At 45.7% G+C, this 13,521-nt stretch overlaps 1 protein-coding gene across 3 annotated transcripts in view; it reads left to right on the top strand.

The window, feature by feature from the left end:
* The window catches only part of SPEF2 (sperm flagellar 2), a 104,272-nt gene that overhangs the window by 69,730 nt on the left and 21,021 nt on the right, over nucleotides 1-13,521 (top strand). The window contains exons 31-37 of one of the 3 annotated variants that reach the window (XM_060280326.1): nucleotides 1,479-2,626; nucleotides 2,720-2,937; nucleotides 3,029-3,237; nucleotides 3,333-3,456; nucleotides 3,555-3,739; nucleotides 7,141-7,247; nucleotides 8,923-9,105. In XM_060280326.1, the coding sequence (XP_060136309.1) occupies nucleotides 1,479-2,626; nucleotides 2,720-2,937; nucleotides 3,029-3,237; nucleotides 3,333-3,456; nucleotides 3,555-3,739; nucleotides 7,141-7,247; nucleotides 8,923-9,105 (2,174 nt within the window). The remainder of the gene's footprint in view (nucleotides 1-1,478; nucleotides 2,627-2,719; nucleotides 2,938-3,028; nucleotides 3,238-3,332; nucleotides 3,457-3,554; nucleotides 3,740-7,140; nucleotides 7,248-8,922; nucleotides 9,106-13,521) is intronic. The other 2 variants (XM_060280324.1, XM_060280325.1) reach the window with 2 other exon arrangements.

Here is a 13,521-nt window from a genome sequence, read left to right as displayed (position 1 = left end):
CTAGATTTATTTGCATAGAGGTCCTTTCCCTCCTTGCTTGCCTCCAACTTGAGACAGGGTGCAATACACCTGCTGTACCATCTGAACCAGGAATAAGAGATCTTCTGACATTTTTATATGTAAAAACACTATATGACTTTGCAGACCCCTTCAAAAGTACTGCATGGACAGGCAGAAAGGATTTGTAGAGCTTTGCTGAATAGCATCATATAGGAAGTCAGCAGAAAAAAAAGGAAACTTACTTGCTGTACACCAAATAGTATTTTGACTCAGAATCAACCAATATCTGTGGCTTCAGAGTACTTTTAGCCACAAAATGAAGATTAGATCATACAGAGAAGCTTAGCTAGCAACATGGAAAGCACCCAGATTTGCTTAAGAGGCCAACGGCCTTGTTACTGATTCTTCCTATAGGAAAGAAAATTGCATTAAGTGGAACATTGACTATCTTAATAAAAGTTTTTTTTCCCTCAGGACATTTCCATTGCCTAGGAAAGATAACCCTTCTGGCCTCTTACAGAGCACAGTTGCAGCAATCAATACTCTTGTTTTTTTGTTTTTTTGCTGTTGATTTTCAGTTTGATACTGAACACACTTTTAATTAGAATTGGACGGACTTGTTTGCAGCGGAGTCGATTAACTCCTCCTGCCCCCAGGATTGATTTGGATTGGAATTGGTGCTTATGAGCAAAAGTGGAGAGTGCTTGGGAAGTTTGAAATGGTGGAGACATTGTGGTTGGACAAACCAATGGAGTGGCTAAGATATTAAAGGAAATCCAGCCATGTGTTCAAAGGTGCATTGTCTTGTGCATTCTCTTAAAAAGGCTTGAAAGAGCACCAGCCACTCTCCTGCAGTCTTCAAACACCATTAGCTGATGACTGGTGCTACTTCAGAAATGGTGGAGGGAGAACTCTCTCTCCCTCTGCTCTCTCTGTACCAACCTCCACCCACAGCAGCAGAATGGGGGGTGGATTTCGGGGGGGGGCTCTTGTTCTTCCCAGCCTCACCTCTTTTCCTTCCTTCCTTCTTCCCTACCATCCCTGACACCTGGAATGTTGGGGGATGTAGTTCCTGTGAGCAACTAATGTTGTCTAGCACTCTGTGAAAATTGCACTTCCCAGTGTTCAAGGCACAGGGTAGGGAGGAGGAAGAACAGATATAGGAGGAGGGAAAGGGAGAGTTCCTGGCTGTGTTGCTTTTGCTGCTGGATCAGCAGTCATGTGGGTAGAAGGGAATTCTGCAGTTGAGATTAAAACCTGAGCTGGAGAAGAATTTTGCTTGCCTCATTTTTAAGGTGACCCTAATGAGTTGTTGAGGTTCATATTTATAGGTTTGGTAATGTGTCTGTCTGTGACTTACTTCCAAGTACTGTATGTGATCTTGGCCACTTAGGCTACTTATTCATGCCTATCTTTAGTTGTGTGCAACCACAATAATAATGCATCCTAATACTGAGTTATATTTAAAATATTTATAGCCATAGCAGCACTGAAACAATTTAAAAGCAAGAATATAACTCCAGGCATCCAAAAACAACCAGGAAAGAATCACCAGTTTCAACAAATATGGCTATCAAAGTACCCTTGGCTAAAACACGACAGTGAGAGGGGTATCATGTACTGTGCTTTGTGTCGGAAACATAATGTGGATTTAGGGGAGAAAACACACAATTTTTGTTCTGGGACTGATGACTTTGTACTTGAATTAGTCAACGACCACCACAACAGTGAAGCTCATGCATGGGCTACCTGTATGGATGCAGCCAGTGGCTCTGTCCCAGACACAGCTACCACTGAGCAGATGTTAAAGAGCATGAGCAAAACAGCCTTAGGAAGAATAGAAAACCTTTTCAGAACATGCCACGCCATTGCCAAAACTGGACGCTCCATCACAGACCTGGACTGGATGTGTAAGCTGGATGACATGAAAGGGGTGGATATTGGTTCCATATTTAGAAATGACAAGGCAGCAAGGATCTTTATTCATTTCATTGCTGAAGTGGAACGAAGAGCCTTGAAAGAGAAATTAGAAAAATGCAAGTTTTTCTCACTCATTAGTGATGGCGTTACAGACAGCACAATGAGAGAAGCTGCCCTGGTGTACGTACGTTTTGCACTCCAAGGGAAGATCCATTGCCAGATTGTTGGAGTTCAGTCGGTAGACAAATGTGATGCAGCTGCTGTGAAGAATGCCATTGTGCAAACATTACAGACCAGTTTGCAGCTCAATTTGCCAAGCCAAGACTGGGCAAGAAAACTTGTTGGCTTTGGAAGTGGTGGTGGAGACATTATGGTTGGACAAAACAATGGGGTAGCTAAACTATTAAAAGAAATACAGCCATGTGTTCAGAGTGTGCATTGCCTCGTGCATCACCTTGAAATAGCTTACAAGGCAGCACTGAAGAGCACCCAACTATACACCATTCTAACAGAGCTCTTGCAAAACATGTACTACTATTACAACTCTCTACTGAACAAGAACAACCTCAAGCTAGTCTATGAAGATCTCAACCTGAGAACATCCATTCCTTCTCAAATTGGTGGCTCCCAATGGCTTCTTCGCCTACAGACAGCTCTTCAGATCCTTCTGAAAGGATACCCAGCATTTGTCCTACACATGAGTAAGGTAAAGGCTCTTTAAAACCAAGCATGATTTGAAGAAATAAGTGAATAAGTGCATTTGGTCATTGCTTTACTGACTTGTTTTTCTTGCATCCAGGTAGAAGAAGAACCATGTTCCTCAAATCACCAGAAAGCCAAAGACCTCTTAAAGCTTCTTCTGAAAACAGACATTGTCAAGTTTTCTCACTTTTTGCTTGATGTCATTAATGTCCTCAACATCCTCTCCCGCGTCGCCCATGATCAGAACTCTTCCATCGCAGATGTGTTCGCAACAAGCCAGTCAACACTGGAAACACTCCAAATGTACCAAGCAAGGTTGTATATGCCTAACCAAAACTGTATATGAACTGGATGTATCCAAATCAAAGGCACACAGTACATTCATTAAATGTAATATTTTTTTCAGATCAGGGCCAAGGGAGCGTCTGGTGGAAGCCATCACACATTTTCATGGTCACCAGCTTGTAGGAGATGGTGACATATCAGCCATCCGGATAGAATTAATAAGCAATCTTTTGAAGCGGCTGCGCAATTGCTTCTGTGATGCTAGCGAAGATGTTTTGAGAGCAAGTGCTATTGGAAGTTTTAAGCTGTGGCCAGACAAAATCGAGCCAGGTACAGAAAACCAGACTACATCCAAAGGGATTGTTTCTTTCCAAAATGCATTGGTGGTTTGTTTGCTTTTAGAATTAATATTCAACCTCTTGCAGAATTTGGTGAAGTGGAAGTGTCTGTCTTGACGAAGTATTATGAGCCGGTCCTGGAATGTGCCAACGTGAAGGTTTATGAAGTGGAGACCGAATGGAACATGTTAAAAGCAGAGCTGTATAATAGGTATAAAAATAACAAACAGGATGACATGAAATTCAAACAAATTTTCTGAATATGTCAGTGGGAGAAACACATTTAGTAACAGTTGTTATCCTTTCTAGATATCAGAGCATCCGGAGATTGACATGGGAAGCAGTGAACACAGATTATTCTCATAAATATCCAAACATCTTGACACTGGTAGACCTTGTCTTGACGCTACCTGCCGGTTCTGACGAGGCGGCAAGAGGCTTCTGTCAGATGAAACTTACGATGATGAGGCTACGTTCAAAGCTGGTGTTTGAAAGCATGACCGATCGCATGGTCATTCTGATGAATTCTCCAGATATCAAGAAGTTTGACCCCCAAAAGGCTATCCAGTTGTGGAATATTTCCTCACAAAGGAATAGGAGACTACAGGCTGAGCAGGGCATGGTGAACCCTGAGACGCCAGATTGTTCATCTGACTCTGAATGGGAAAGGGAAAGCTCAATCGGAAGCTATTAGATGTGAAACACTCTCTCCAGCTGTCTCCTCAAATATTTTTAATAATGTGCGTTGACTTTTCCTTTTCCTTTTTTTTTTTGGTAACTATTTACTGGACAATTTCTATTTATTTATTTATTCAACCAAATTTATATACTGCTTGATTATAATGGAACATCTAAGAGCACATATAATGTCTTATGAAACTAACACATACATTGAGATGGGAAGGGAGAGAAATAAGAAGTATATCTCTTGGAAAAGCTGTATATATATTTATTTTCAAACTGCTAGGTATTGTCAGAATATGCTTACGAGGTATTACTTTTGAAATATGTGGTATTGGATTGGCATACGAAATTACCAAGTATCATTTTTCTCTATATATGTGGGTGGGGGGTTCATTTTTATAAATTGAAGTGTACACTCTTGACTCCTTGATGGAACTTCATAGTCTTCCTTCTTTCTGTTAAGCTGCAATTAAGTTGATTTTATTTTATTACTGTCTTTCTAAGCGCTTGGAATTTTCCAATATATTTATAGCAAGTGTTTAGGAATATTATGATTCTGGCTAGATACTGAGCAATGAAAACAATAATTTGAAATAACTGTTTATTATCCTGTATTGTATTACATAAAATATTTTATCCCTGTTATGGTTATTATGGATAAGCAAATATTTGTACTGTTTTTACTGACATCTGATTTCCTGTTCATTTTCATTTTTCTGGAGATTTGACATGTAAAAATAATTGCCTGTGGGAGGGAAATAAGGATTGATTCCCCCAATAATCTGGACTTTCATAATTGTTCCGAAGAGTCACAGTATTCATTCATGCATTTCTTCATTCTTAATTGCTGCAACTGTTCTACTTAGTGTTTAACTGGATTAAAAACAAGCAATGGAAGAGAACACTTTTTATCAAACGCCTAACTACGAAGGCGTGCTATGGTCCATGGGGTCACAAAGAGTTGGACACGACTACAAAGGATGCCAAGACACTTAATTTTTCTTATCTGCAAAATAATAAGAGAAAAGAAGAGATGAGACTTTCACTGCCAGCAGAAACATGCAGAATGAAAAATCTTTGTACTAAAAATTAGTTAAGGATATTGCCTCTTTTACACATGAAGGATATCACCTGTGAATAAGACATCTTAAATGTTCCTGGTTCCAGAAGGTATCGCAGCATCATCTCTTGTACCTTGATGCTTTCAGATTCAATAGCTGCAACCATAGATTTAGAACCCCGCTACTTTTGAATGCATGTGTAGCTTGATTAACTGGTTGACCAATGTAGAGCTTGCTAAAAGTAGTCATGGCCCAAGAGGTCATTATGCATGATCTAGCAGCAGTAAAGGAACAAACCCATTTCCCTTTTCCCTCCATACTTGGCAGAGGTAGCTAAGAAGACGGGGAAGAACCCATGGGGCACAAATTGCATGGGTGCCCCCATACATCTGTTTTTCAACCTGTTTCGCATAGCGAATGTCCATACAAATACTGGTTTCCACTTAGATGCACTGTAGTCAAATGACTGTAGAGAAAGACTTTCCTAAAATTTATAGCTTTAAAAATGCATACTTTTAACACTTTGTAAAATGTATAGCATTTTTGTGGATGACAGTAATAGTACCCAGCTCATTATCATTTCTCTCTCACCAAATCAAACCTTTGTCATTTAGGAATCAACCAACATTTCAGATATTCACATAATCAAATGCACCATTGTGCACATAGATCAAGTGGGTGGGTGCATGCAGCATTTGGCATATACTGAAACTTACAACCACCCTTTCCCTCCCTACTGTAGACTGGAGGAAATTACCTCCCCTGAAGGTGCTTTTTGCATTGGGTGGAAACCCACTATTATAATTCTTAAGTTATTATTATATAAACTGCTTGGCTTAAGCGTCTATCCGTAGTTTCTAAAAGCTGTGCTGCATAGGAGCTTCTCTTAAAAAAGAAAGAAAGAAGATTACATTGTTTACTTGTAGCAGCTAAGATTCCTCTGCAGACATCTCATACTTCCTCTAAGGATCCACATTGCCGGCTTTCAGCTTTAATTATATGAAATGACAACTTGCCTAATTTGGATCAGACCTCCCCCAACTTTATTTCATGTATATCCCACTATTCCTACAAGGAGGTCAAGGCCTCCTTATGCTTTAATCCACCCTGTGTGGTGAGTTAAGCTAAGACTGGCCCAATGTTACTCAAGTCAACTTCATGGTTGAATGGGATTTGAATCCAGTTCTCCCTGGAGTTAGGCTGGCACTCTAGTCACTACAACAAACCCCCGGGGCTCATGACAAAACATAGGCTGCCAGCTGCTATATCTAACTGGCAGGCTACATTTGACTTGCTGGGTCACAAGCCAAGACCATTTTGCTCAGAATTGTCTACACTAACTGGCAGAACCTGGGACCTTCTGCATGCAAAGCAGATGATCTGTCACAGGGCTGTGGGTCTTCCCCAAATGGTCACCCACAATTCAGAATAATGCGATTTTGTTAAGCTGTGCTTTCTGAGTTTCAAGTACTGCATCAGATGCCTATAAGAAAAAGCACCCAGGCAAGCAGCTCAATCCTACACACGCCTGCTTGGAAGTCGGAAGTCAATGGCAATGTATTCCGCATGGCCTAATCTCCAAATAGCTGTGCACAGGATTTGCCTTTAAGCATGGCTGCATTTCATTCAAGTTCCCATCGTTAGCTTCGTACCTCTGCGATGGATCAGGCAAAACAAAAACAAAGAAAAAACTGCTTGTTTGCGTTACAAGGTCGGGAAAGACTCAAATTAATTTGCACAGTGATATACATACATTTTCCTATCTGATTTTAAGAACCAATTATCTTGCAGTTCTAAAGAAAAAGAAATTAGAATCGCAGACACAGTGAATGTTTATTGACACACTGGGACTTACTCCTGAGTAAACATGTGTAGGATTGTGCTTTCAGTTTCTTATTGTATTATTACTGAGTAAATTGTACAGCATGTATGGCTACACATAGAATTTTGGACAAAAAAGCCATGCTGCAGTGTGCAACTACAATTACAGCGTGCAATTTCAGTTTTTGTATAATTAGGAAATAAAAACGAGAGGTAGATGTGATATGCCTCATCAGGAAGAGGCAAATTTTAAGATTATAACAGATTATAAACTGTTCATATCAGTCCCAATGTGACACTTTTTTTGTTTTCTCTTGTCATTTGTCTAGGTTTAATACCATGCAAAACATTCATTGACATTGTTTATGATTTGATTACTATGAATCTTGGCTCAAACTCGCTTCCTGATCCTTGGCTACACCTCTCCATTTATGATGTGAGTGCTCACTCTGTCCACTATTCCTGTGATTTTTGACAATCATTTGCTGTGTTGACTAGATGTACAATTGAGATGCTTACAAATTTAAATGAATGCTTACATTGCTAGAATAGGATATGTGTCGTTATTATAGAATTTATAGCCTTTGGGGGCTAATGGCCTTGCGATTAAAAAAGAAAAAGGTAAAATACAGCAAAAGCATTTAAAAAAACATGACTACATTAGCCCAGTGTTTCCCAACCTTGTGCCTCCAGCTGTTTTCGGACTACAATTCCCATCATTCCTGACCACTGGTCTTGCTAGCTAGGGATGATGGGAGTTGTAGTCCCAAAACATCTGGAGGCACAAGGTTGGGAAACACTGCATTAGCCATCCACAAAACAATAAAATGTAGTTACCATAAAAAGAATGACTATGGAAGTAAACCAGATTGCACTGCAATTTCTGTGAGACGTACATCTTTTTTGCTTACGAAATTGATCAGGTACACAACAGTACTAGTGAATAAACCCAGCTTGTTATCTGCAAAGATAGGATCCTGGCTGCCATGTCAATTTGTTGTATGCCGGGCAGCCACTGAAAATTTCTTCCTTCCATAATCCAATACTTGTAGGTGGAATTGTGGAGGCTTGTTGAAATCATAGAATTGGAAGGGACCCAAGTGTCATACTAGTCCAATCCACTGCATAGCAGAAACCTCAGCTAAAGCATACATGACTGATGGCCATTCAACCTCTGCTTAAAAACCCTCAAGGAAGGAGAGTCCACAACCTCTCGTGGGAGCCTGTTCTGCTGTCAAACAACTCTTGCCACCAGAAAGTTCCTCCTGATGTTTAGTCGGAATCTCCTTTCTTGTGACTTGAATCTATTGGTTTTGGTCCTACCCTCTAGTGCAGGAGAAAACAAGCTTGCCCCATCTTCTATTTTGACAGCCCTTTAGATATTTGAAGATGGCTAGCGTATCTCCTCTCAGTCTCCTATTTTCCAGGCTAAACATAAGGCTTGGTTTCCAGACCCTTGATCATCTTGGTCAACCACCCCTGCACACGTTGCAGCTTGTCAACATCCTCCTTCGGAATTCATTTTGTCAGTTTTGGCCCAATTCTCCAATCTTCTAAGGGTCATCTTGAATCCTGATTCTGTCTTCTGCAGCATCAGCTACCCCTCTCAGTTTGGTGTCGCCTGCAGATTTGATCAGCATCCCCTCAATTCCTTCATCTGTCATTTGTAAAGACATTGAACAACAACGAACCCCAGAACAGAACCCTGTGACACCCCTCGTCACTTTTCCCAGGATGACAAGGAATATTTAGTGAGCACTCTTTGAGTTCAGTCAGCCAGCCAGCTACAAATATTTGCCTGCATTCAAATGGAGGCAAGGGTCCCTTGCTTTCTGCTGGAGCACTGTCTCGTGTCACAAAGCAGAAGTCCTGTGTTGATCCAAGGCATTAAAATGTCTCTTTTGAAAAACGTTTCCGTCAATTGATGTCATGGACTATATTTCTGCCCAGTTTCAGCTTTCTGTCTGTTTGGGGAGCAGTCCGTGATTTTGAAACCAAAGTATTCTTCTGTCTGTATGAGATACACAGTGCATAAAATGGCCCTGCCCTTAATTACCCATTCCACTTATTTTTACTGTGTTACATAAACTTGTGTATTTTGGATGTTACAGTTGCAGGGCCTGGCGGCAGCATTAACAGTAGACTCGGACACTGTGGATTGGCGTATATTCTTGCAAGCAGCTTCCCAGCCTTGGCCTCAGCCCTCAGTGACGGAGTTTCTCGAAACGCTGCAGAGATTCCAGGAAGTGGATGTGGATGGATCGGGCTTTGTCACAGAGGAAGAGTATGATCAGGTCCCAGTTCTTTCTTTCCTCCAGTTTTATTCTTTGTGGCTGTGAGTCCCAATGAAACCAGTGGGACAAGCAGCCAGCCAGCCTTCACATCCTGTGGGCCACAAGCCCTGAATTGGGGTGGAGGGAAAATTCAGTTCCATTCACATTTAAAGCCCGGTTTACCAAATTTGCACAATATGGAAGCCAAATCACGGGCTTCCTTGAAAACTCGCTCTCATCTGAATTTTGCAGTGCTGTGCCCCAAGCGCATAGTGTTCACAAACATGCATATACCAGGGGGAAATGTGCAAAAATATCAAGGTATTGGTGAAAATAGCATAGCAAAATGCATTCTGTTAGTAGACATTGTGAGGGACAGGGGATATCGCGAAGTCCCTCCCCTCCTGAGTTCAAGCCCATCCCCGAGCACAGGGGAAAGCAGAGAGAGTTCCGATGCCAGTGGGGAAGCAGGAAGTCGTGTCCGAGGCTCAGGCAAGGTAGAGGAGCCAGGGTCCCAGGTGGGACAGGAAGGGGCGAATAAGGGGGGGAGACCCATCCCCCCAACTCCGGAATTACGCAGAAAGAGGAGGGGAAAGAGGATGGGTCTGCCAAAGCTTTTGTGTTGGAGAAAGACGCGCCAAAAGCCATTCGGAGGTTCTGAAACCGACTGACCACATCACTCCGTGTAAATAGCAATGACTTCAGCACTGTAAATACGCAGCACCAATAAAAGAATAAAATGCAGAGCTGCGTAGCGTCGTTACTCTGAAGTAGCCCACTCCGGCCACTGTGACAGCAACCTCCGAATCCTTTTTGGGCTACTTTGGAGTTGCCGGGATGAGCGTGTCAGAGGCGGAGAGATGGCGGCAGATCGCGGAGCAAGCCCAGCAAGAACTGCAGCAGCTGTCGCTGCAGGCGCAGGGGGAATTGAAGGCAGCTAAAGAAGAGACTAAGAAGGTCCAGGACGACCGGCTACAACTTGCGGAACAGGTGAGAGCGCTACAGGAAAGAGAGCAGGAATTAAGGGCGGTGGCGGTAGACCTCCAAAACAAGCTGGATGCAGAGAAAAACAAGGCGGGAGGGGCACCCCAAGTCCAAGTGCTGCCAGGAAGGAGAGCCGGGACCCTAGTAAGCAAGTTCAATGGAGACCCGAGGGAATATCAGGGCTTTGAGACTGAGATTGTGTATGCTCTTGAGCTGCACCACGATGAGTTCCCTGATGATGAGCACAGGGTAGCGTTTATTGTGGAGCACCTTACCGGGGCAGCCAGGGAGTGGCTAAGACCGTTAATCGCAACAAAGAATCCTTGCATGAAGAATGTCAAACTATTTCTAGAAGGTTTGAAAACGATGTATTCGTCCGATAGTCATATGGACCAGACTAAGGAGGAACTTCATAATTTACGCCAAGGAAATATGACAGTTCGCGCGTATTGGGCGAAATTCACCATGCTGGTGCACAGATTGGGGTGGGAACTAGAGTCACCCCCAATGCAAGCGGCGTTCTACTTGGGGTTGCATGAGGAGGTGAAGGATGAGCTCTCGAGAGGTCCAAAGCCCAGTAATATGGATCAGCTGAGCAAAGCGGCTCTGGCGGTGGGGGTGAGACAGGAATCCCGGTGGAGCGACAAGCAAGCAACGCGCGCAAAGCGGGCTTGGTTCCCACGGTCGCAGGAGAAGCCACTCCCCCAACAACCCTTTCAAGCCACGCCTGGGGCCAGCCAGGACCAGGAACCCATGCAGATTGATAGCGCGTGCGCGCGGGCTTTTCAAACCCCAGCGGCGCCAAGACGCAAGGAGGGAAGGGGTGGGAATTGCTTTCTCTGCAACTCCCCCCAGCATCTCGTCAGAGACTGCCCTCATCGCAGAGAGTGGCAAGGAAAGGCGGGAACGGTTGTGCCCTCCCCCACTGAAGCAGCACCACAGCAGGGAAACGGGAAAGCCTGGCTGCAAGAGACAAGGGGCAGCAGCCAGGCACAGTCAGCAGACAACAGCCCCAGCCCACCCACCCGCACAGAGAGGAGCAGAGCCAGCCCACCCCTCCCAGAGCAGGAGTGGTTCTAGAAGTGACGCTCACGCTCCCAAATGGCTATCCCCTGACGGTCCTCGCCCTAATTGACAGTGGGGCGTCAGCGAACTTCTTCTCGAGGAACTTTGCAGAACAGCACCAGATCCAGCTTCTGCAGCTGGATTTTCCTCTGCACGTGGCAACCATTGACGGCAGAGAGTTGCTGGGAGGGGCCATCACCCATCAAACCCCCCCCATGAGAATGACGGTGGGAAGGCACTCAGAGACACTGGCATTCAACGTCACCACCATCTCAGACCCCCCCATCGTCTTGGGCATGAGCTGGCTGGCGCGCCACGACCCCTCCATCAGTTGGCACCAGAGATGCATCACTTTTGGATCGGACTTTTGCCTGGAACACTGCATGCAGCACCAACCAGGGGAGGGGCCTCCAATAGCCACGGTGGCCACCATGCACATCAAAGGGGGTGAGGCGATACCCAAGCCGTACTGGGACCTGCAGGAGGTCTTCAGCGAAGCGGAGTCCGACCACCTACCCCCACACAGGCCTTTTGACTGCCAGATCAACCTGGTGCCAGGGGCAACTATACCCCCAGCCAAGCTGTACGCCATGTCAGACCAGGAACTGGAGGATCTGCGCGCTTTCATCGACAAGAACCTCAAGCGGGGGTTCATCAGAGAAAGCAAGGCAGCAGGGGGCAGCCCGGTCTTCTGGGTGGACAAGAAAGACACGCAACAGCGCCGTCTTGTGGTGGATTTTAGACGGCTGAATTCAGTGACAGAGCCAGTGGCTTTCCCCATGCCCAGAGTGGATGATCTCCTGACAGCGGCACGCAGGGGCAAGATTTTCACCAAGCTAGACCTGAGGGGGGCGTACAACTTGATCAGGATCCGGGAAGGCGATGAATGGAAAACCACGATGTTCACGCCTCTGGGCTCTTTTGAATATCTGGTGATGCCCTTCGGGTTGCAAGGGGGCTCAGCATGCTTCCAGGCCTTCATGCACCACGTCCTGGGGTCCCTCCTCTTCAGGAAATGCTTGGTCTTCCTGGATGACATCCTTATCTATTCCGATGACCCAGTGCAGCATGTGAAAGATGTCAGGGAGGTGTTGCAGCGCCTGAAGGAGAACCACCTGTATGTGAAGCTGGAGAAGTGCAAGTTTCACACCAAGGAGGTGGACTTCCTGGGCTACAAGCTGTCAGACAAGGGGCTGGCGATGGACAAGGACAAGGTGCAGGCCATCCTGGACTGGCACAGCCCCAGGACGCGCAAAGATGCCCAACGCCTACTAGGCTTCGCCAACTTCTACAGGAAGTTCATCAAGAACTTCTCTCGCGTTACGGCTCCCATCACTGACTGCCTGAGAGGCAAGCAGAAGTTCAGGTGGACACCAGAGGCGCAAGCAGCGTTCGAAAGCCTCAAGAGGGTGTTCGCCTCAGACCAGAACCTGTTCCACGTGGTTCAGGACGCGCCCCTACGCGTGGAGACAGATGCTTCTGATAAAGCTGTGGGCGCCATTCTGTTGCAACTGGACGCCAACAGAGAGTGGAGACCCTGTGCCTTCTTCTCCAGGAAGTTGACCCAGCCAGAGCGAAACTACACGGTGTTTGATCGGGAACTTCTTGCGATCCACGCTGCATTCCAGCACTGGAGACACTTCCTGGTGGGCGCCAGGCACCCCATCCAGGTGTGCACAGACCACAAGAACCTGGAGTTCTGGAGAACTGCCAGGGTGCTCAACCAGCGGCAGATACGGTGGGCAGAGTTCTTCTCGAACTTCAACTTCTCCATACACTACATCCCGGGAGAGCAGAATGTCAGGGCGGATGCCCTATCCCGCAAGCCAGAGTACATGGAGGAGGAGGTGCCACCGGCACCCAGGCACATTTTCCCCCCGTCAGCATGGTCCTGCGGAGCAGCAGTGGTGAGCGAGGCAGAACTCACAGCACTGACGGCAGCGGATGAATTTGCCAACCGCATCTTCAGAGAACTGAGAGGGGGGGGAGCACGCAAAAGACTTTGCAGAACGCAGGGGGCTGCTTTTCTACAAGGGTGCACTGTACCTGCCCACCACCCAGCTTCGACGTACGGTCCTCAAGCAGATGCACGACAACCCAACGGCGGGTCATTTTGGGAGGGACAAGACCACACACTTAGTCATGAGACACTTCTGGTGGCCAGGGGTGCGGGAAGATGTTCGAGACTATGTACGGGGCTGTGACACCTGCCAGCGGGCAAAGGTGGTCAGAGCAGCGCCACCGGGATTGCTGGAGCCCTTAGCCACGCCACACAGGCCGTGGGAAGTGGTGTCCATGGACTTCATCACAGATCTGCCTTCTTCCAGGGGCAAGACCGCAGTGTTGGTGGTGGTGGACCTCATGTCCAAAATGTGCCACTTTATACCG

This window comes from Zootoca vivipara, chromosome 11 (genome assembly GCF_963506605.1).
Source record: "Zootoca vivipara chromosome 11, rZooViv1.1, whole genome shotgun sequence".
Lineage (NCBI taxonomy): Eukaryota > Metazoa > Chordata > Lepidosauria > Squamata > Lacertidae > Zootoca > Zootoca vivipara.
This window is presented reverse-complemented; position numbering and strand designations above follow the sequence as displayed.